At 32.5% G+C, this 23,292-nt stretch overlaps 1 protein-coding gene and 1 long non-coding RNA gene across 2 annotated transcripts in view; both read right to left on the bottom strand.

The window, feature by feature from the left end:
• Positions 1 to 5,515: 5,515 nt before the first annotated feature.
• LOC134233802 (uncharacterized) overlaps positions 5,516 to 23,292 on the bottom strand; it is a 126,210-nt gene continuing 108,433 nt past the window's right edge. Inside the window, exon 2 of the long non-coding RNA XR_009985067.1 lies at positions 5,516 to 5,676. This is a non-coding gene — a long non-coding RNA (uncharacterized LOC134233802). The remainder of the gene's footprint in view (positions 5,677 to 23,292) is intronic.
• LOC134233798 (uncharacterized) lies at positions 6,277 to 21,702 on the bottom strand. The gene is made up of 4 exons (XM_062715824.1): positions 21,535 to 21,702; positions 19,173 to 19,312; positions 9,476 to 9,581; positions 6,277 to 8,648 (listed from the first exon to the last, which is right to left on the bottom strand). The coding sequence occupies exons 1-4, from the start codon at positions 21,563 to 21,565 to the stop codon at positions 8,362 to 8,364; spliced, it is 564 nt and encodes a 187-aa protein (XP_062571808.1). The 5' UTR covers positions 21,566 to 21,702; the 3' UTR covers positions 6,277 to 8,361.

Raw genomic sequence — 23,292 nt, 5'->3', positions numbered from 1 at the left:
TAAAAACTTTGGCCTAACACAGATTTTTTACACCATAGGCACAATATGTGCTTGAAGGCAAGTTTGATTGCAATAGTAATTTATTTTTGAGTCCTAGGAGTTACTTCGATATTGTGATGATAAATTAATTTGCCATTTCTTTGATGCATTGAGCAAGTTTATAACAAAATACCTATCATCTAGGAGCTGTGCTTTATGTTCATAAGTCAGTTATTGCTTTTATACTTCCAATTATTTATATAATAATTCCCTGGTGTTACTGTCCATTTTGTTACTGCAAGAAAAGTTACTCTAAGGACGTATCTAATTACTCCATGGACAATTTACATAGAAAATAATTAAAAAAGAATGAAAGTTGGAGTCATATGTTTTATTTTCCTCCCCTATTTAAAACTAAACAGTGACTAATTTTGTTTTAAAATGCCAAATTATTTACTAAATGTTTTTACCATTTGAAAATCATATGATTTTGCAGTCTTGGTTATGCAAAGGACAGAATTGGGTAACTCCGCGGACCAATTGAAAAAAAAAACCCTTTAAATTGCCAATTTTAATACAACATTTGTGTAAAGTTTATTACAATATAAAATAACAGAAATATTTTTATCAAACTGGCATTTATTTTTCATATAATGTTTCCATGAGCTATAAATTAATTCAATAAATAATTTGAGTAACACAAAGGACAATGTTTGGTAACACAATGGATGTAAAAACGATTAAATATTTATGTTATTAATATACTCTTGCATGTTCTTTTGTTTCTGTAGGAAAATATACAACTTTTATTTCTTTTGAATAAAATGAAATATCAAAATTCATTACGTAATGCAATCATATCGCCTTTTATGCTCTTTAAGGACGTTCGATCCTGATATTTTGAGAGTATTTTGGTCAGGTCCTTTATTTATAAAATTTTGCATCATTTATAAGTTCTTACATTAAATCTGAATTCTACAGTGCAAATTTAACTATATGCAATGAAAAAACCGCGATTAAATTCCATTCAAGTAGAACTAAGCTAGGGACTATATTTTGTGGCGGAAGGTTTTTTAGACGAAAATGATCAGTTTTTCCATTTTGAACTATAACAGTACTGTTAATTTTCGATTCCTATTTTTCCATCCTGGTTGCACACAAAGCTGTTTTTTGCAGTGAAATGTGTTATGCTGGTTCTGAAATATCTATTCAATTATTTCTTATGAGTTCTATCAACAAAGAGTGACAAATATAGTAAATATATTCTGAAAATCCAGGAAAAAATTGAGCTAATTTTAACGTAAAATTTACACTTTTTTAGTAATATCTGAAAATTTACAACATATACCCCATGTTTTGATGTTCTTTTCTAAATATTCAAGATAAATTTGACCTATTTGCTTCAAATCAGAAAAAGTTTAAGACTTTAAAATAATTTTCTTGTTAATTAAATTTTCAATGCCAGAAAAATCTCTTTTTATTAGTGCAGAAAGGTCAAATAATTGATTATGCGAAGGAATTTGAAACTTTTTCTTAGTCACAATTTTAAGTGTCTTTTTTAAAACAACCTAAGAGGTCATTTTGTTTCATGCTATAATTGGATAAAAATATTGGAGGGAAAACGTAAAAAAAATTAATTTTTCACTAAGACACACATTTCAGTGCAATAAGGTCATATTTAATGTTCTGTAGCGCCAAAAGAAGCGCATTTACCCCCATTTTTTGATTTGAATTTTAATTAAGCTATGTATGTAGAAACTAAAAATATACTTGGCAAAAAAAGTTTAAGACTTTAAATATCAGGATCGAACCTCGTTAAAGTAACCTATGGTAACACCATAGACAAATTCAGTTACTCAAGGGACACAGCAAGGATTAAAGATAGAAAAATGAAACAAGCGTATTGCATATGGAGTGGTAATTGTGTTCATTGTATTGCAGAAAACAAATGTGGTGGGATATTGCAATTCAAGTAACAATAAATAATGAAGTGCTAAAAATATATGATGGTTAAAAATGGTAACACAAAGGAAGTTTTAGGTAACACAAGGGAATGTGAAATAAGGCAGAATATGATTTGTTTTCTTTAGTCTGAGGATTCTAGTTATGTTCTCTTGATGAAGATGATGTAAACAAGACACATTAAAAAGTTGCAATGAAGCCAATAGAATCCAAGACGTAAAAGATAGATTTATATCATTGAATTGAAAATACCTTTAAAGTTATATCAGATACGGAACATTTCTTTGCAAATGCATTTAATGTTCTTTAATCATGTAAACCCTTAGATGAAAAAGTCACAAATTGTTCATAACTGTTCTAAAAGGATTTCAAAAGATGTTTTTAAGGAGACAATGTACCAGTCATTACCCTAGAATACAGTTTTGCATTTAGTTGAGGATGTTCTTCAGATTTGTCCAACTGAAATCCCTCATGACTGTGTTCTACATCCTGTAAAAGTTGGTGCTGAAAGAAGTTTTTAACCTTGGATGTACATAAGCTTTTGGAAAGTGGTGGTGAAGATTATATAGTCGAGGCAGCATTGGACAACAACAAGGCCAGATATGGTGACAGACCACTACATTTCAAGCCACTTTGTTGGATTGTTACCCTGAAGAACTGTCAATGAAAGTTTGGCAAATGATCAGTGGATACAAGAGCAAAAAGAGCAGAAAAATATCAATGAAAAAGAGTACAGATTAAAAAAGTCAAGAGTTCCTGATAGGAAATCCGACTAAAGAAACTGAAAAGACTGACACCCTGGAAGAGAAAGAATTGGAGTCAATAATGAACATCAGACTAAAGATGAAGAGAAATCAGATCCCTTGGAAGAGAAACTGGATAAAGATATAGAAAAATTGAACTCAAATGTATGCACAGGGTTAGATAGAACCTAAAACCACATTCCTTTTTAACAGGCCAAAAACTGTAAAAGATTAAAGCTGGTATAGCATTGCTAATGTTTTAATAATATTGTCACCATCATATCTTGTAGATGTGTATTTATATGTAGAGAGCTCATTGTGGAAAGAGGCTAGCTGTAGATAAATGTAATGAAAATGTAAAATCCATAAAAAGATTAATGCATTCTATATGTTTGAAATCTGGTCATTTACAAATACATATACATGTTCTAGTTTCACAATTATTTCTTCATTAAAAATTAGTTCTAGCTGATCTAAGACTCATCTATGTAAACCTTTGGATCTTTTAAAGGTGTCCTTTGTGTTATTTTTTGTCATTGGTGTTACAGCTTCTGCTTGGATATGTAAATACACTAACAAGTACTGATCAATGATTCAAAGTCATGTGATAGTAATTATCTATTATTCGGGAATAACAATTTGATTTCATTTTTCTATTGTCATATATCTTATGATTGGATAGTTATGTCTATGTCGTTACTGTTTAATCCTTGGTGTTACTAGTCAGACTCAAAATGTATAATGAAAGAAATCCCCCACCAATTTTTTATGTTAAAACCATATACTCTTATATTCACCTCTAGGGTAATTTTATTACTATCCTTTTCGGAAGGAAGGAGAACAACTTTATTATTTCTTTCTAAGTATTACACAAAATATCCTTAGTGTAACCTTTATGTCCTTTGTGTTATGCAAATATCCTTGGTGTTACCAACACATTTTTTCTATATTTATGTTCTAAATCTTTATACAATTTTATCGAAACTTGCAACACAATACTGTCGTTTTCTAATACTAAATTTATTTGCAAAGCAAGTATTTTGTGCTGAGGGAAATGATGTATGCCTTAAGTAAACGTCTAAGATATAGACAAAAGTTACAACACTTACAACTTCCAGCTATACATTATCTGATAATTTTCTGTTATGAAACATCAGTTTGATTCAATAGAATAATTTTATCACTACGTTGTGATTGTTATTCTAAAAACCTTAATTTTTTTTTAAAATTATGATTCTACTATGACTTTTAACTAAGTAACACCATGGACATTTATTGTTGGGTCCATGTACATATAATGTTTTTTTAGTATATATTAATAGAATTCTTTGTGCTTTAACATTGTTTATGCATCTATGATGTTTGAATGTTAAAATAAAACTTTAAAAAGTTTAAATCGCCACATTTATTTTTGCAAAATACTGGTGGTGGAATTTGGACAAATTTTGAAAATGACTCTTACATTTATTTACTTATTATCATATTGTCCTAAATGATCCCTTCACAAAACAAGAGGCCCATGGGCCACATCGCTCACCTGAGAAGCTTTGACCATTCCGTTCTTTAACAGATTCCCCTCTTGTAATACATATTGTGACCCCACCCTACCCAACTGATCATAATTTAAACAATTTGAAATCTACACTACCATAGGATGCTTTGATTCAATATTGTAAAACTTTGATTCCCTATTGTGGCCCCGCCCTACTCACGGGGGTCATGATTTGAACAATTTAGAATCTACACTACCCTAGGATGCTTCCACATAAGTTTCAGCTTTTCTGGCCCAGTGGTTCTTGAGTAGAAGATTTTCAAAGATTTTTCCCATATATTTCTATGTAAAACATTGATTCCCCATTGTGGCCCCACCCAACCCCGGGGGGTCATGATTTGAACAATTTAGAATCTACACTACCCCTGGATGCTTCCACATAAGTTTCAGCTTTTCTGGCCCAGCGGTTCTTGAGTAGAAGATTTTCAAAGATTTTTCCCATATATTTCTATGTAAAACTTTGATTCCCCATTGTGGCCCCGCCCTATCCCCGCGGGTCATGATTTAACAATTTAGAATCTACACTACCACAGGATGCTTCCACATAAGTTTCAACTTTTCTGGCCCAGTGGTTCTTGAGTAGAAAATTTTCAAAGTTTTTTCCCCATAAATTTTATGTAAAACTTTGATTCCCCATTGTGGCCCCGCCCTATCCCCGCGGGGTCATAATTTAACAATTTAGAATCTACACTACCACAGGATGCTTCCACATAAGTTTCAGCTTTTCTGGCCCAGTGGTTCTTGAGTAGAAGATTTTCAAAGATTTTTCCCATATATTTCTATGTAAAACTTTGATTCCCCATTGTGGCCCGCCCTATCCCCGGGGGTCATGATTTGTACAATTTAGAATCTACACTACCACAGGATGCTTCCACATAAGTTTCAGCTTTTCTGGCCCAGTGGTTCTTGAGCAGAAGATTTTTAAAGATTTTTCCCATATATTTCTATGTAAAACTTGAATTCCCTATTGTGGCCCCGCCCTACCCCCGGGGGTCATGATTTATACAATTTAGAATCTACACTACCCCAGGGTGCAGCCACATAAGTTTCAGCTTTTCTGGCCCAGTGGATCTTGAGAAGAAGATTTTTAAAGATTTTTCCTATATATTTCTATGTAAAACTTTGATTCCCCATTGTGGCCCCGCCCTATCCTCGGGGGTCATGAATTTAACAATTTAGAATCTACACTACCCTAAGATGATTCCACGTAAGTTTCAGCTTTTCTGGCCCAGTGGTTCTTGAGAAGAAGATTTTTTAATGACCCCACCCTATTTTTGTCTTTTCTTGATTATCTCCCCTTGTGAGGGGACTTGGCCCTTCATTTTTACAATTTAAATTTCCCTTCACCCAAGGATGCTTTGTACCAAGTTTGGTCAAAATTGGCCCAGTGGTTCTTGAGAAGAAGTCGAAAATGTGAAAAGTTTACAGACGGACGGACAGCTAGACAGACGGACGGACAACGGACAAAATGTGATCAGAAAAGCTCACTTGAGCCTTCGGCTCAGGTGAGCTAAAAATCAAAATGAATATGTGAAGACTAATTTTTTTCTTTTTTTTTTGTGAAATTTTTTTTAATCATTCTCCGACAAAAGAAAGATAACTCTTGAAAAATCAAGCGTTTGTGTGTAATATACATTTATTGATCAAGTTCGAAGGCAACATACGTTTTGTCCTACAAAACGCATTTTGCCCATCCTTTCATTTTAATTTTTTTTGACATACATGAATTTTTGTTCTGTCTTCCCTGATGTAACCACAGGTCCGTCACTGTTGAACATCAAAGAATGAAAATGAGATTAAACTATCCGCCCATTCTGTGACATATAAGTGGACCAACATCTCATCGACCGGTCCAATATCTCACTCAGCGGTCAAACATCAATTTTTTTATGCCCACTCAGCAATTAAAACATTACAAATGTTATACTTTTTTCATATAGATTTGTACATGAAAATTTTTTCAACAAACTTGAAACATATATATGATTTATGATATGAATTTGAAAAAAACAACAATAAAAAAAAACAAAAAACACATCATTATCTTCAAGTATTTAATTAGTGATAACCATACACTGTACATATATATAATATCAACCAAACAGATTGCACTGAAATAAGTAAGAATAACAATCAAATTTGAAATCTTAACTGATCAGATATATATTGTAAAAAACAGAGATCTTAACAAATCTAGTTGTTTACTAATATGCAAAAGAAAACTATGTAAATGTACTCTCCAATATTAATGCTGACTACCCAGAAACATTTACACTTGTGCATGAAACTTTGTATGTATATATTTGTTTATTTACATTTAGATCTAAAAATCACTATCAGTTTTGAATTAAAGATACATTATACTAACGTCACAATTTCTGTGTAAATTTACTGAGAAATGAGAATATCTAAGTTTGAAAGAGATTTCTCCTTAAATACAGGAACAGGGTTATAATTATGAACGAAAGGTAAGTAGGATTTAAAAAATAATTTATGACTAAATGTGTACACATTGATTTTGTCACAAACTGAAATATAATCAAGATGTCACTGTTAATATTCATAAACATTGACAAAAAATATTGATTCCCTAAACTAATTACTATTTAGAGCAAAAGATTTATTACGTGATCATACAGTGTACGTTATTCTATAGCAGGATGGGATAGACTAGCTAGGATCTGTGACCTTGAAGATAGTGTGCCTTCACTGATCAATGACCTCAACAACACGATAACCTTTACCTGACCTCTACAGTAGTGTGACCTTGAACTATTTATGACTTCCGCAACAGTCTGATATTTATACATGTGTATGACCGTGAAGATAGTGTGACCTAACAAATCTATGACCTCAATCAAAGTCTGACACTTACATGACCTCCAAGATAGTGTGATTATTACAGCTTTTTCAAAGGTGCTGGGTAAAAGTCAACTTGTTAAAAAAAGTTAATAAAAACATATTTTCTTGTATTAAAGCAAATTTCTAAGTAAAAGAAGTCAAATTTTAATACTGTTTATAATATATTCAGAGATATATAATGCTTATGGATGTGCATCATTAAAGTACACTGATTAACAGTTATAAATGGAGATTTAATTATCCCAACCATAATGAATATGATACCAATTTAAATTGAAACCTGAAAAGCTTATTGGAAAATCTGATTCAGCAAGCTGTCCACTTTAGAAATCTTTTGTGTGTATACATACATAGTATAAAAATATCTCACTTATTTATTCTGTGGAAATGAATAAAGATTAAATTTTAATCATCCAACCAATGCTTTCAATTCTATTTTGAACTTAGTCCCACAAGTTTGTGACACTTTAATTAAGTTCTGCTTCCATCCAGCTGTAGTCCAGTAACAAATATTTCTACAAATTTAAACCTGACTGGTTTTTAAAAATTGTTAACTGGGTAAAAAGAGTCAAATCTGTGAGTGTACGTGAATATAGTCCTCACATCTGACTTAAGGTTTTTCCATCCTCCGATGATGTCAAGGGTTTTTGCAAAAACTGTTATTACTTTAAAGTCATACCCAATAGATCAATACCTTTTGAAAGAATGGTTTTCTATAATGTTGGTGTAATGATAAGTATATATTGTTAAGAAAAAGAATTTTAAAAATGCATGTTTTCTTTATTTAATCAATTAATCTATCTTTAATAAGTGTTGACAAGGGCAATAACTCCTTCTTAGGTATCTTCATTCACGCATTTGAACCTATTAACATATCAATGCAAAAACCAGAACCCTTGGTTATACTATCATTTCACAATTATAATGTACTTTGATGAAAAGTTAAGTTATCCCCTCACCTGCATGAGAATGTAACATTGATAAATTAAATATTTAATATGGATGAAGTAAATTCTATAGTTATATTAATTTATTCGATCTGGATTGACTTAACCTCTGTAGATTGGACGTAACTTAATTTCTCTCTAGAATGAGCAAAGATTTCATTGGTCATAATTCATACAACTTTATAGAATTATTTCTCATATATATCACAGATTTAAATTTGGTCAATTAAGGACTAGACTAAGATAAGTTAATACTAGCTATATAATATCATTCATACAGTCAATAATACAATGCAGAATAACACCAGGGGTCCCCCTAGCCTCTTTTTGATTCTGATGCACTATGACCGCTAGCTCGACTACCTGTCCTTTCTTCTATTGTTGTCAGTTTATTGTTTTTTGGAGAACTGTTCAAATCATTTGAGCTGTTGCCATGGATTGGCTGATCTAACGTATCATTTGATTGGATGATGTGTGCCCCTGCTATGGTAACTGTTATTTGTTTTTCATCACTACTAATGTGATTCACCGAGTTCTTTACTTTGCCTCCTTTCTTGAACTTTGGAACATCTTCACTCACATCTGCCTTAAAATGGACTTGTTCTGAAAATTGAATTTAACAGTTTTTAAATATCTTTGCCAACAGAGGATATAGACAAATACAAAATAAAACTCATGTTCAGTGAAAACAAAAACCTTGGCAAACAAAGAATGAGTAAGTTATAAGATAAATACAAAGTGACTTTAAACACATAGGGTACTCTAAAACAGGATCTGAAAAATTGGATATTCTAGAAATATGTTGGTCTTTGTTACCATATGAAGAAACATTTTACAAGGAAAGAAAATATTTGTTGATTGAATACACAAAATTTTTCAGTGAGATTTAATTTTCAAGGATAATTCAAGCACCAAGGAAAACTGTATATATGAAAGAAAGAATATTTTACTTTGACATAAAGAAGAAATCCAGATATTGGGGGTAAATAAAAAGAAACCAAATTTAGTTCAACTGATTCACTTTTTTATCTGTTTTCTTAGAAATGTTTGAGAGAGTCACAATTAATCCAAAATGTCTTTACATTTAATTGACATATTACAAGGCTTAATCATGTTTGCTTTGTCGAAAAGTTGATGAAAATCCTGAAATGTTCAACCCATAAATAATCTAGGACTTCTAAATGCACTATATGAACACAGAGAATGTGGACTAAATAATGCAAAAAAATTTCAAGGACTAAAGTTCTGTGTGTACATATTACATAATTACAAGATACAATTGGTAATTTTAATTCTGGAGATAAGTGCCCTTGTGATACATGAGCAAAGAAATTCTCTACAAATAAAACGAAACCATTAATCAGCTTTGTCAATAAAAAAAATGGTGATCACGCAATTATATTGATTTAGTGTACAGAGGCCGTTCTTACTTCGGGTACTGTTGCTAGGTGCCGGTGAACTGGTTCCCGACGTGGCCCTAGATCTCGTCCCCAGGGACAATCTCTCTCTTTCCTCCATTATTCTTCCAGACATTTCCTAAAAACAAAGCAGCTCATATCAAACCATTCATACAATTAGCTGGCACTCAATCCAAAACTATATTTGGCTTTCATTAGTCAGTTTACCTAAATCAGTTAGTGCATGAATTTATAGCGAGGGATCTTTGGTTGTTAGAGAGGGAAATAATGTTGCAGAAACGCAAAGTGCATTTTGTTAATTTTTTTCTGGAATAACTGCGACATTTCCCATACTAACAAACAAAGAAAGATATTTTGTTGTTTATATTTACTGTAGATCACTAAATTTTCGCGACACCTTATTTTCGCGAGATGGTCATTGACTCCTGATTAGCGAGACAAAATTTTCATGAATTGTGGTTATTGCTCTATATAATCTAAGGAATACTATTATACGCGAGAATTTAATTTTCACGAGGACACTGTCTCGCGTAAGTATGCGAAAATAAAGTTCTCGCGAATAAAAAGTGATTTACAGTATAATATCTGTAATAATGATCAGTAAAGTATTCTTAATATGTACACCATTGCATGTTTGTTTGTTGGAATAGCCATAGGCCTATAGAAATCTGTTCAGATGGTTTTGAATGATATACAGTTGCCATGGCAGGGATCAACAATAACTTTGAAACCATAGTTGCCAGCAAGACTAGCCATTTCTAATTTCTACTCGCCCTGTTCATGTATTAGTTGTCCAGCAGCCAAAGGCTGGTGGCCGAGTCGCGAAGCGACGAGGGGGGTAGGTGCGGGAGGGAGTTTTCCCCTCCTTCTGGTGGGGGTAAGGGGGCCTCCCCCATGAAATTTTGAAAATACAGAAGCCAAATCCTGCTTTCTGGCTGTATTTGGGTAAAAATTATATGTCACTCTATGATTGTACCTGAGACATTTTCCTATTCAAAAAATTCCACATTTATAACCATTTAGGGTATTTTGAATCACCTTCAAATTTTACATTTTGACTTACAAAAATAATAAGTATGATGATAAAACATATGTTTGAAAATAAATGTAACAATTATCAGGTACATTGTGTGTAAATTATAATTATGTTGTTGCTCTGAGTGAGTGTTTGGTAAAATTTACAGTAGTCCTGCAGGGATAGTTTAAAGACATGTTTAGTAGTGACTAGTCCGACCTCAATATTCAGTTGTCCCGGGCCAGCGGGCTACCATTAGTCTCGAACCCTGCAAGTTGCTATGGTTTTCTTTGGAAATAAAGGAGCTAGAAAACATTCAGAGGACAAATATTACTGTTTAGTTAGTGCAGCAACGATAGTGGGAAACATGGGATAATTTGCATAAAGGGCGAAGCCCGTTATGCATAAATTATCCCATGTTTCCCACTATTGTTGATGTCCCTGACATACTATACTAACTAGACAGTGATTCCTTATATTTACATTCATCGTCAAATAAAATAGTAGATTTAGATTTTAAAAATGAAGACATTAGTCTAGATCAAAATTGCACAAGGACTCTCATGCCAATTTCAATAGTCGTATAGTAGTTCAAACACAAAGGCAGCCGCACAAGATTTACATGCATATTTGGTCTCCTAAGCGTAAGACTACTGTAATTTTTTTGGTCATCTTTTTTGAAATATAATATTGATAAATAATACTTGATTGTGAATCTTTATTTTTCATTATAATCTTATTGAGTATCATGTACATGTATTATTACTTACTATTGTATCTTAACCTATTATACAAGGAGAGGGTGTACATAGGCCTTGCCTGTTGCCCAATCCTTATTGTATTATTCAATAAAATATGTTTAAAGTAAAGAGTTATCACAGAGAAAAAAAATTAGAAATGGAAATATTTAAAGGTATACCGGGGGGTATTACACTTAATCTTTCCGGCACAGTTATAATCAAAGTACTGAAAGTACTGATAGACGGAGGCTTGGAATGAACATGATTTGTTGTCTCTTTGGGAATTTTTTATTCATATTCTGACCCCAACATTTGCCTAAAGGTAGTTGGCCATATCTTTTGAACATTAGATACCAGGACATGTATACTTCATATTTGTATTTTTGTGGAAAGACCTTTCATTAGATATTAACAAGCTTGACCTTTTGACCTTGACCTACGAGATTCCATACTTATGAAGAAACTTTAACCTTGGCCATAAGTTTTGAATGGTAAGGGATAAATAGTGCTTTTTATACGTACATATGTAATCCTTGTAAGAAGACCCAGAACTTTGACCTTTTGACCTTGGAGTTTGACCTACTTTTATAAAGCAAATCTTGACCATAACTTGAAAAGGTTTTGGGTTAGTGCTTTCATACTTTATATATTTAATCCTTATGACAAGACCTTTCATTTTATAGCAAGACATTTGACTTTGGAGTTTGGTCTACTTTAAAAAAAAATATCATTTTTCATAACTTTTGAAGGGTTAGGGCTTCATACTTCACATATGTATTCTTTGTGGGAAGACCTTTCATAGCATACCAACAATCATGACCTTTTGACCTTTACCTTGGAGATTTCCGTACTTATGGATTAACTTTAGCCTTAGTCTACTTTCATATTTCACAATTGTATTTCCAGTAAGAATACCATACTTTTGGTACCAATATATTAAATTTGCATCTTCGCTATATTGCCACACGGGGGACCAGAGCATCTTCTTCATTTATTTATCGTGGTCTAATGTTTAATTATGTAATTTACTGAATTCCCATTTTTCATCAAAAGGACAAACCACTCTAATTGCAATAAACTATATTAATTTGAATTCTTTAGTGGCTCATGGTAAGAGCTTCCTGAAATGTGAGAAAACCAAAAGTACTTTAGTATATCTAACTCTTCAGGACTAAAAGGAGCTGAGATACAAGCATTCAGATATATCAATGCATAGATGTAAACATGCACATTCAACTTTTGATTAACAATTCTGTTGTGTTGGGTAATGAACATGAAGAGGATGCAAATATTTCAAACATTATGAAAAATATTAAGCAGAACAAACGCCTGTTTGGTCCAGATCATAAAATGTACTAAGCTCTATAGCTTTTATTTTCCAGTGTGCATTAATCCTGACTTCCAAATTCTTACTTGACTGGTGATACCTTAAGAAAACATTTGCATCCAGGTGAAAGTTGACACGTACCGCAAAATGTGCCATCCCATTGTTTAAGTTTAATAAAGTGATTACAACGCCTTAATACTAGATCTCATGGATTCAACGATACCCTAATATCCAGTATTATATGTGATTTTACGGATAAAACCCAATTTCGTGGAAAATCCTTCCCGTTTCAGAGGTGGATCCAGCCATTTTTGAAAGGGGAGTTCTAGGGTTGTACTGTATACTCTATATTCTTTCATATAAAAGGGAATAGTGAGTGGAAGAAACTTAATGTGTGAGAATCTATCTATTTAATACATAAGTTAGACGTACAAATACATGTATTTTAATTTATTCTCGGAAAATATTTTTTCTCTCTCTTTCTCTCTCTCTCTCCACTTGACAAAAAATAAAGGGGGCTTCCAACCCCGGAACCTACCCTCCTTTGGATCCACCAATGAACCGCTTACAAGCATTCATCCATCTTTGACACTTTTTCAATATCTCTCCAAGGTTTGGGAAACCTAATAGATTTAACTCCTTGCATATATTTTTTGTGGGCATACTTTGAGTCACTATTGCAGATTCCATGACAACAGTGTTTTAATGCATCCTTTTTTGCACAGATTAGCCATAATATTACTTAATTAATTTACACCACAAAGTAAGATTCAAGCCACTGTTTTGGTCATGTAAACATAGAAACATGTGGGTCAGTTTGTCCCATCTAAACAGTTTGCAAAATCTTCTGAAATATGTGATAAGGAATTCTAAAAATAGATGCAGCAGAGATTCTGTACCTGTGCTATAAACAGATAAGTCGCAGCTCTCTGCTGAGTCAGTGAGTGAACATTTAAAATATGTCAGTTTCAATTAAACAATGATGCAGATTTCTTTTACCTAGGTAATGTAGGGTATTAATGTGATAGGACCTTCGCAAACTAATTTAAAAGCCCTCAGGCGAGGTCAGATAATTATAGGTTCATGAGGAAAAAAAAAAGAATTATGTATTGTTTTTGGAAAATATTGTGACCGAATTAGATTAATTGCATCAAAATCAGATGCAGAGAACTGCACTCGGTGATCTGTTTTGGTTTCCCTGACAATTTAAATTCTGTGTCAGCGAGAGTTTTTATCAGCCAATGAGCGTGTCAGCAGCAGACTCTATACATCACTGATCACCTGTCTGTATACAGCGCATATCTGATATCAGACAGGCAGGCCAGTTTATCAAAATTTAGCCTGGTTCCCTGTCCCTGTTTTGCTTCGTGTACTCCTGCCTTGGAAAGTATGAGCCTGGGGACCATGCTATTCAAAGTTAACGTGATTTGCCGCTAGATGGCGATCGCAAATTCTCTTCCGCCTCAGATGAGCGGTACCAATAGAGCGGAGGCTAAGCCTCCGTCTAAAAATCAAGCCTTTCAATAACTCCTTTTATTTTGACATTTGCATGCCTGGAAGTGCTCAACCACCAAAATAAAGGAGTTAGTGGAAAACTTATGTTACTGAAAAATAGTAAAATATCTTTTCGATGCGGAATTACGTGTGGATGGGAGGGTTATTAAAATCTCTTTTCATTGTGTTCTTCACTGCACTTGATCTGTGCCAAAAATGACAGGACTCAATACATGACCACTTGTCCCTCAACACTGGAATCAAACGATCTAATCAATCTAATCGGGATATTTAGTGATATTTACAGACCCTGACTTAGAAGTCAGTGTCGCCCTTTCATCTCCCCCTATGATTTACTCCTAACTATAAAACGGCCCCACACTCTTCAAGGAGTTTCTCAAACTTTCTGAAAGCTGTTATTGACTTTAAACATGCAAATACAAGTTCAATGGAGAATGAACTTTTGTACATCAAAGACTACCCTTAGGGTCACCTTAATATCATTTCAAAGATAGTGGAAAATTCATACAAAGTAAAAATACACTGAAAAATTGACAGTCATATAGTATCCCTTGGTTTCATCAGTTTCATTCATAATTTAGATTTTTAATTATCTGCTACACATTTAAATTTCCATCACATTTAACATCAAACAGTGTTACTTAATTGTTTCTAAAATCAGTCCATTATTTTTGGGGAATTGATCATTGCAAATTATGAGAACTGAAGGTTTCTTTGATAATATTTATATACAAGTTCTACCTCCCACATTTCCTGAAAAGCTTGTTTATAAGAACTTGGATAAATATGTGGCAATCCTGGGAACTGAATCCAGAATCCATGTAAACCAGATACTCTCCTCACTATTTAGCTATAACCGACACAAATGATGAATTGGGCAAATAACTTACTCTCTGTCATACTATATAAGATTACAAATAAGTTGACGTTACAGGGAATACATTACAGCCTCATTTAATTAAGTCAGCATTTTGTAAATGATAATGGTCATTATGACCTTGCTAGCAAATAAAATCTTTCAGTGGGTCATATATCAGCTGACTTATTTGTGAGCAATCACCAGGGGATGTTCACTCCTCCCAGGCACCTGATCCCACCTCTGGAATTTCTAGGGATGTATGTTTTGTGTCCTCTTAATATATATTTGCTTTGTTTAGAGATTTTTTGTATATTGAACACCGTTCATTATATCCACCTTTTTCACTATAAATTATTTATATTTATACTTTTATGAATAAAACATCGCTGTATCATTTATAGACAAACAATAATTACAAACATTAAATAATAGAAGTAGACCAGCTTTTACTTCTTACATGGTTTTTTCACTTCTTTCAGGGTATTGTCGTGACCTTAAGACTTCTAATCAATCAAGTTCTGATGATATCAGCTAATTATTGACCACTTTATTCATCAGCTTCGTGATGTTTTCACCTTTGTCATCCTCAGGTGTACTTAATTCCTTATCTAATTACCTGATGTTAATTTATAATGGTGAGATATTAAACATTAATCCAGGACATGAGGTAAAATCTTCCCTGATTCTGAAATACCTGTCTGACTTTTTTTTAACTAGTCAATATCTCTTGTTAACATACCTGAGTACCTCTGACTGCACTGTGAATCAATACCTGAACAAGACGGACCATTACAAGTGGTCAGCTTCTGAATGTTACCGACACAGTGAGTGAGTCACAGTATAGGAATACAGTCCTTGTCATGATTATATAAACAGACAGAATGCTTATCATGTTCAATGCACTGCTGCCAGCAATTTTTTAGATTTCAAAGAAGGAACAGCATTTGGTTAAGTTGACAGAAGAAGAAATGATCACTTGATGGACAATTTGATTCCCTCAATATGATAAAAACATATAATTTGATTACAAATTTCACCATGATACATGTAAAAGCAAAGTATATGTTCTGACTGTGTTCATCTCTAGATGCATCACCCATGCAAGTTTGCATTATTTAGATATTTTGAACAGACCTGCTGCTGGTCATATTTTGTGGAAATATGGTTAAGTTCTAATTATACCAAAGTACTCCATATTTTTGATTTTTTTTTTAATTTAAACTTACACTGCATTTTATTTCAGAAATAGCATACATCTAAAATGGAATTGATACACTAAACTTATTCAAGAAGATTTTTTTTCTAACTCAAAAATGTGACAAAATGCAGGGTAAATGGAAATAAAAATTGATTTTAATGGAGCTGAGTGGGGTTTTATTGTGTGAGAACTCTTTATTTCTATTAGTCTATACCATATATATCTTACATTAATTTCAGTGCACATGCCAAGTTTGGGGAAAATCTACATAAAAAACATATTATTCACAACGTACATCATTCTACCTATCAGTTGAAAAATCCTTTTAAAATTCATTTATATAAAATTGTACTTAAATTCTTCAATCTGTAATTTTGTAAATTTTTTTAATTAAGTTGAAAAAATTGCTCTATAGAGTATATACGCTTCATTTTATGATGATGCACGAAATATCGCACAATGGAAACCCAAATCAGCCCCCTTAATGGTACAGGTGTAAATGGTTTCTCTTGTTTCTTTTGTCTTTTTTTTTTTGGTCATAAAATCAAGTAAAAGTTTTAAACAGAAGTTGTGCTGAAAAGCATTTCAAAATTTTCAGATTGATATGCATTCCAACATAAAACATTGTTTAGAAATATCTTGATCTTTCAGTTCGAGTCAGAAAATTTGAAGAATTATTCCGGGTTTGGGAACCTATTTCTTCACTTTCATTTCAGAGAAGCATACCACAAGCATTATACAGTTAACAGTGTATTTCCATCAAGTACCCGGTATTTAATTCAATTCTTATTAAAACCAAGTCATCTGAAATTGTTCTCGTCTATTATGGTCAACAATCCTGGCCCATTGATTTATAGAAATTTGATCCTTTCTAAACAGCATTAATAGCTTTGTTCTCATGGAGTGTCATATAAGTGCCCACACTTTGTAATAAAATTTCAGGTGAAAATCTTGTCAAGGCTTTGTGTTAACGCCATTTACTATCTGTGTTCTGCCCAGTCAGGTTAGACAAACACGCAGTCCTGTGTTAAATAAGACTGTCAAGTTCTATATATACCAATTTTAATTGCACAGAACTGATAATTTGTTCAATTATCCATGCATGCTTTTCACATTGGTCCAATTTTGATCGAGGCATTCATACTTCCTCTAATTGTCTGTCTGTCTGTCCATCTCTAGATCCTAGTTAAAATCATGTCACACCATGTAGTGGGCTCATGGAATCAAAAATCTATAAAGTACTGCCCAATGCCTCAGAAGGTTTACTGTTGTTCTTTTCTCAAACAATATGTCACAGGGCATGAAATGTTGAAATCATTTATGTCTGGACAAGAATTCACAGACAGAAATGAATCCAGCCTTTAAATGTATATATTTCTCCAAGTGACCTAAAGACATTAAAAAATCTATGCTGAACATGCTGATGTTTGCATCATACAATTGTAAACTCTTTGGTTGATAGTGCCATATGGATCCAATTTTTGAACATCAGACTAAAAGCAGTTCAAACCTTATATGGTTGTTTGCAATGTACAGATGTGAAAAGTCACCTGTGGTACAGTGGTTAGAACACATGCTCTAGGGTCACAAAGTAAGAAGCTGATCCTTACAGCACAGGTTCGAATCCTGACTGGGACGCAGAGACCGGTTGCTCAAATAAGACCACAATATACCAAGGTCCTGTGTCTGTAGGTTTTGGAATGTACAACATCCCTCACTGCTCAATTTGCAATGGCCCTGTGTGCCAACTGTATAGGTATAAATTTGCAGTTCTCAACTGGCAAGTGGTTGAATTTAATTTTAAAAGTGAAAAATTCTCATGAGGAACATTATAAAAGAAACCAAACAGCTGTTACTGTGACTCATTGTCATTATAAATATATTTATAAAATGAAATCAATCCCATGTGTGCCATTGATTAATCACCATATTATTTAGTTAACTTAAAGATTTTGATTCAAGTCAAAGAATGATCAAGAGATCTGCATACTGAAAAGAAATGATTGATACATTGAACATCTGAATCTGATTCAATGTTGAACAACCAGCATAATATTTAATTGGTCAATATATTTACAACAATTTAATGATTTCCGTGTTCACTGGAGATAAAAGTCCATGATTTTTCAGTACAGCAAGTCAACTGATCAAAATGTGATTCATGTCAATTTGACTCCTTCAAGTTTTCTTCTCTTGAATAGATTCAAATTATTTATTAATCATTACTTGCTTATTGATAATACACTGTGCATATTTTCTCACTGATAAGGGTATTCATTATCAGAAATGGTACAAAAAATCTGTAAGTACAAAAACATTGATTTTTCCCACTAGGAGTTTATACAATCTATCCTGCAAGAGTAAGTGACTCATAAAATATTGAAATATCAGATATCTTCAGCAAAAGTTGTCCATAAAAATATATTCCAGAATATGATTTCTGTGAGGGATATGGTACATATATGTGCAACATTTGGTTATCAGTCTGACAGACAGACAAAGTGATTTTTCTGTATGATTATCAGACAGACAGACAAGGTGATTTTTCTGCATGATTATCAGACAGACAAGGTGATTTTTCATTATGATTATCAGACAGACAGACAAAGTGATTCTCTGGTATGATTATCAGACAGTCAGTCAGACACAGACAGACAAGGTGATTCAGTCAGACACACACACACACAGACAGACAGACAAGGTGATTCAATCAGACACACACAGACAGACAAACAAGGTGATTCAGTCAGACACACAGACAGACAGACAAGGTGATTCTCTGGTATGGTTATCTGTCAGAAAGACAGACAGATATGGTGATTCTTCACTACCCAGTATATACAAATAGCAACACACATAGAAATTAGAATTTTGAGAGGGAAAACTTAAATATTCAAGCTGTTACCTATATTATATTGCACTCAAGTTTGTGGCAGAGACAACAGGATTTTATCTTAATAACTCTCTCTCATCACACCTTTATATGTTATGAACTCTACTCCAAAAAATGTCCAAAAGAAACAAAATTATTAACTATGATCAATTAAATTAATACCTCTGCTGCGAAAGTTTTGCTGACCATTTTATCGTGTAACGTTTTCTCGCGTTTTATCTTGGCCTCGAATTTCAGTGACACGTCTCCTCGTAAGATGTTCGGATTGTTGCTTGGTGTTTTATCTTTATCCTTGTAAACGTCTGAAAAAGAAATCAAAAGCATACATCAAAACTTTATATTATCTGCGGTTATAATGTCACATACTTTGTTGTACATTTGTTCTATCATATTCATAAGCTCTAGCTGTCTTTAGTCTTTAAAACATCTTGGAAAATTTTAAAATGCTAAAACTACAAAAAAGATTTTTAATAATTAAAAACAAATTTACAAATAATTATATCAAATGTGTAGAATGATTCTTTTGTTAAATAAACTGTCATGGTTAATGCTTAATTCTGATTTTTTTAATACATCGATCAGAGTATAGACGTATCAGTTTGAAATGTGAACCAAAGTGTGAATGCATGAACAATATTTTATGCAGAGAATAAAACATTTATGTCCCTATATGAAAGTGCATTAAGGCTTAAAAAATCCAATACAGTAGTTATATCCACTTCAAACACGGTGACATGCGATTTTCTTAACCGTTAATCAGCCGTGAAATTATTTATGAAAACAAAGTATTTGTGTATGTTAATGAAATTGGAATGGATATGTTGATGAAGAAACTCTAGAATTTTGTTTGTTCTCAGTTTCTAAGATGACCAAATTCTTATTATGCAATAAGAATATGTGCATTTTATCTTAAATCTCTTGTTAATCAGCAAAAAATAACCACGTGCACTTAAAATCACATTTCATCCTCATGTATGGTGATATATGATGTACCTGGAGTATCAAATTCAATGCGTTCATGATCTAAAAAGTTTTGAAACAATTAATGAAAATATACAAGTATTTTTTATGCATTAGCTTTAAAAAAAAAAATTGATATCTCTCATAAATATTTTGCAGCACATACTTTTAAGTGAAGTTTAAACAGAAAATAGTTTAAGAGCATAAGTCTTGTAAAAATGTTATGAAAAGTATTTACATTCTGACCCCATTATGCTACGAGAAAGGCATGGTCAAAATCGCCATTTCTACATTTCTATAAAATTGTCAGTGTCTACAGAGTGAACCTGATGTCTACATTATTATATATACAGGAATGGTTTAAAGCCAAACTGACATGTCTGGGAATTATTCTTATTTCAGTCTTGGCATTAATTATGCAACTAAGCAACATTAATCTCTCTGTAAACAAAAAGATTACGTACAAGGTACAAGTGTAAGACATTAGAAATGTTTGACTTTGAGATTTATCTATATACAGAGTGCTAATAAACCAACACTTAAAATTTAAAAGTCACATTATATGACTTCTCAAATTCATGATTTTTTTAAAAACCAAGCACTGAGACCTTTTATTCAGTATGTATTTCTGTTGACCTGTCGTTAAATGCCTTTGTAAAAATCATTGGCACTCTATTAAATCATTGATATAAATAAAATTAATGATAAGTGCATTATTGTTGCTTTCATTTACAAGTTAAATTACATTAAATTAGGCTCACTCAGTCTGCAAAAACCATGTGTCTCTCAATATTTAGTTAACATGGTTATTAGGTTAATAATGTACGGCTCTAATTCAGTAATTGAAACCAGAGACTTTTCTTCAACATTCAGTTGGAGACACTTAGGTAGTTAATTCATTCTCTCCCACAATGGGAATCAATTCGAACATGAAAACCGGGCAGGGAGGGGTATAGGGAATAAAATGAACAAGATTCTATAAACAATTAATGAAAAAGAAATCTCATTATCAGCAGACAGTAAAACAAAAGGTTTGGGTATACAGCTATAATGGGGTACTACTTATGGTTGACTTTACTGAAATAGTCAATGTCTGAGCTTAATTTAATTACCACCTTTTAAGAATCCAATTTACAGACCTTTTCCATTCAGGGTATTTTTGTAACATGCATTCATCTGGAAATAGGGATTACTTAATGTCTGCTGGTATCATATATTATATCAGGGACCTATAATATATTATAGTATATAGGTCACCTGATTATATCAAGGACTATGATATATATTTTAACCTTAAAACAAATTTTAATATAATTATATTTTAACCATATATATATATATATATATATATATATATATATATATATATATATATATATATAATAGCACAATTATTAACAAATAATATAACACTTCAAATGACAAATCAAGTCATACCACTTTAACTTCAAGATTTCAATATTAATCAGCAAATGCTCTCTAGCTATACTGAGCTATACTCAGATTTTGCCCTTCCCCTCATGCCTTTCGTCTGTGTAAGTTGCAAGCTCATAAAATACCTTACCTGGAAATATCCTTGACTGAACACATCCCATTTCTATCCATCATCTATCTAAAATCATCTTTACGGGTTAAAAGACATTTTTATCTCTCGTTTCCCTCGTGTACCTGACATTCTCAGGTGTGCTGTTTTACTGTTTGTTTACCATACACAACCGGACTACGCATGAGTAATCAAAACATAGGTCAAGAGACGTTCCGAATGATCACAAATTAGTCGTCTCAAAACGAAAAAAAATGTCGTGTCCCGATAAAATTTTTCCAATGCCTCGCAAACCAAACCACGGCCAAAATCTACGATCCTCTCCCATTCTGGAGAGCTTTATGCGATCTGCGAACCACAGGTACTTGTGGACAGGACACACACACACACCCCTACTTATTTGGGGCTTATTGGAGATAACTCTATAATTTTGGTAAAAATTATATTTATTACACTTAATTATTCATCAAAACGTGTAAATATTTTTAAAAATCCTCAAAAGAAAAAATCTTTTTTACAATTAAAAAAAAAAAAAATTTATCCCAAAGCTTTTTGTTTTAACGGGAGACATATGTCTCCCTTATAATGTAAAAAAAATTTTTTTTTTTCAGCAATTTTAAAGGGTTTTAACATTTTGTATATAGTTATATATGTTTTATTTTTTTAAAAAAAATTTCATTTTATCATATTCAAGACTATTTCAAAATATGGCGGTTCTTGAAAGTTCGATTTCACTAGAAAATATTGTCTTTATGCGGTCTCCGAACCTTGGCTTGAGACGATGATTTTAGATAAAAGATTTTTTAAGCAAACGTTTTCCAAATATTGTTAAAATGTTTTTGTTCAATTCCTTTTATTTAGTAAAGAAAAGTCGTGCGACAACATCTAAAACATAAAAATTTTAAAAATTCACTCCTAATTAAACAGACATGTAATCCCCAACTGCTATTTTCATCATCTTCTTTTGTTAGCTTCTTTTCTTTTAATATCTACATGCTATCAATTTTTATTTTCTTCTTGTGTGATGTATTACGAAATGGGGGAGGGGGTTGACAACTTGTCGAGAGGGAGAGAGAGAGAGAGATTCTTTGTTTTTAAAAGTATTAAAGCAAGAAGTATAAATAATGAGAGGAGGATTTGACCATATACACTGTATATCAAAGGGGGGGGGGGTCATTACAAATTTACAGGAAATTTCGTTCCCCTCCCAAATAGGAACTCGATTGATCCATGACTAAAACTTGTTAAAAAAATTAAGAACTATTCAAACGAACAATAAAAAGTATCTCCATTCTGAAATTGATTAACTGAAGTTTAAATTGTCAGAAACGTCAAACATGTTGCGCATTTTCACTGGGTGTAAGTAAATACAAAAAGCAGCATAATAAGACTGAAATGTAAAATGCGACTTACAATTTTTTTATGAAAGCGAAGAAAGATTACATAATTTGCATACTTGTAAGTTGTGTGTACATTGCGTTGCAAGTCAATATAAAAGTTACTCCTGGTTAAAGGAATGAGGCCTGATCAAGGAGACAGAGATATCACACAGAAATTATAGAATGATTCATATAGAGCACGAATACATGGACATTTAACCGTTATAAATGTACAGTTGTACTATCAAAACCAGCTTCTAGTTTAGTACACATGTATATACCTCAACTTGCTTCTAAGTACTTTCATTTAGGAAGTACTTTCATCCTTATTGTTTGTTTATAATTGGTATTTACTAGTACTGAACAAAGGCGATTGACGTTTTTAACTTTTCCTTTCAGA

This window comes from Saccostrea cucullata, unplaced genomic scaffold (assembly GCF_032062105.1).
Source record: "Saccostrea cucullata isolate Sc308-1 unplaced genomic scaffold, CSIRO_AGI_Scuc_v1 ctg116, whole genome shotgun sequence".
NCBI lineage: Eukaryota > Metazoa > Mollusca > Bivalvia > Ostreida > Ostreidae > Saccostrea > Saccostrea cuccullata.
The sequence above is the reverse complement of the archived record's forward strand: the minus strand, read 5'-3'. Positions and strand labels throughout refer to the sequence as shown.

What these genes read in the sequence shown, in the direction of transcription:
- LOC134233798 (XM_062715824.1), bottom strand. Translation starts at nt 21,565, where the DNA reads ATGGGATGTGTTCAGTCAAGGATATTTCCAG. An exon ending in GCAAAACTTTCGCAGCAGAG is followed by an intron (nt 9,582 to 19,172) that starts GTATTAATTTAA and finishes CTTTGTTTTTAG; the next exon opens with GAAATGTCTGGAAGAATAAT. An exon ending in ACCTAGCAACAGTACCCGAA is followed by an intron (nt 8,649 to 9,475) that starts GTAAGAACGGCC and finishes TTCAATTTTCAG; the next exon opens with AACAAGTCCATTTTAAGGCA.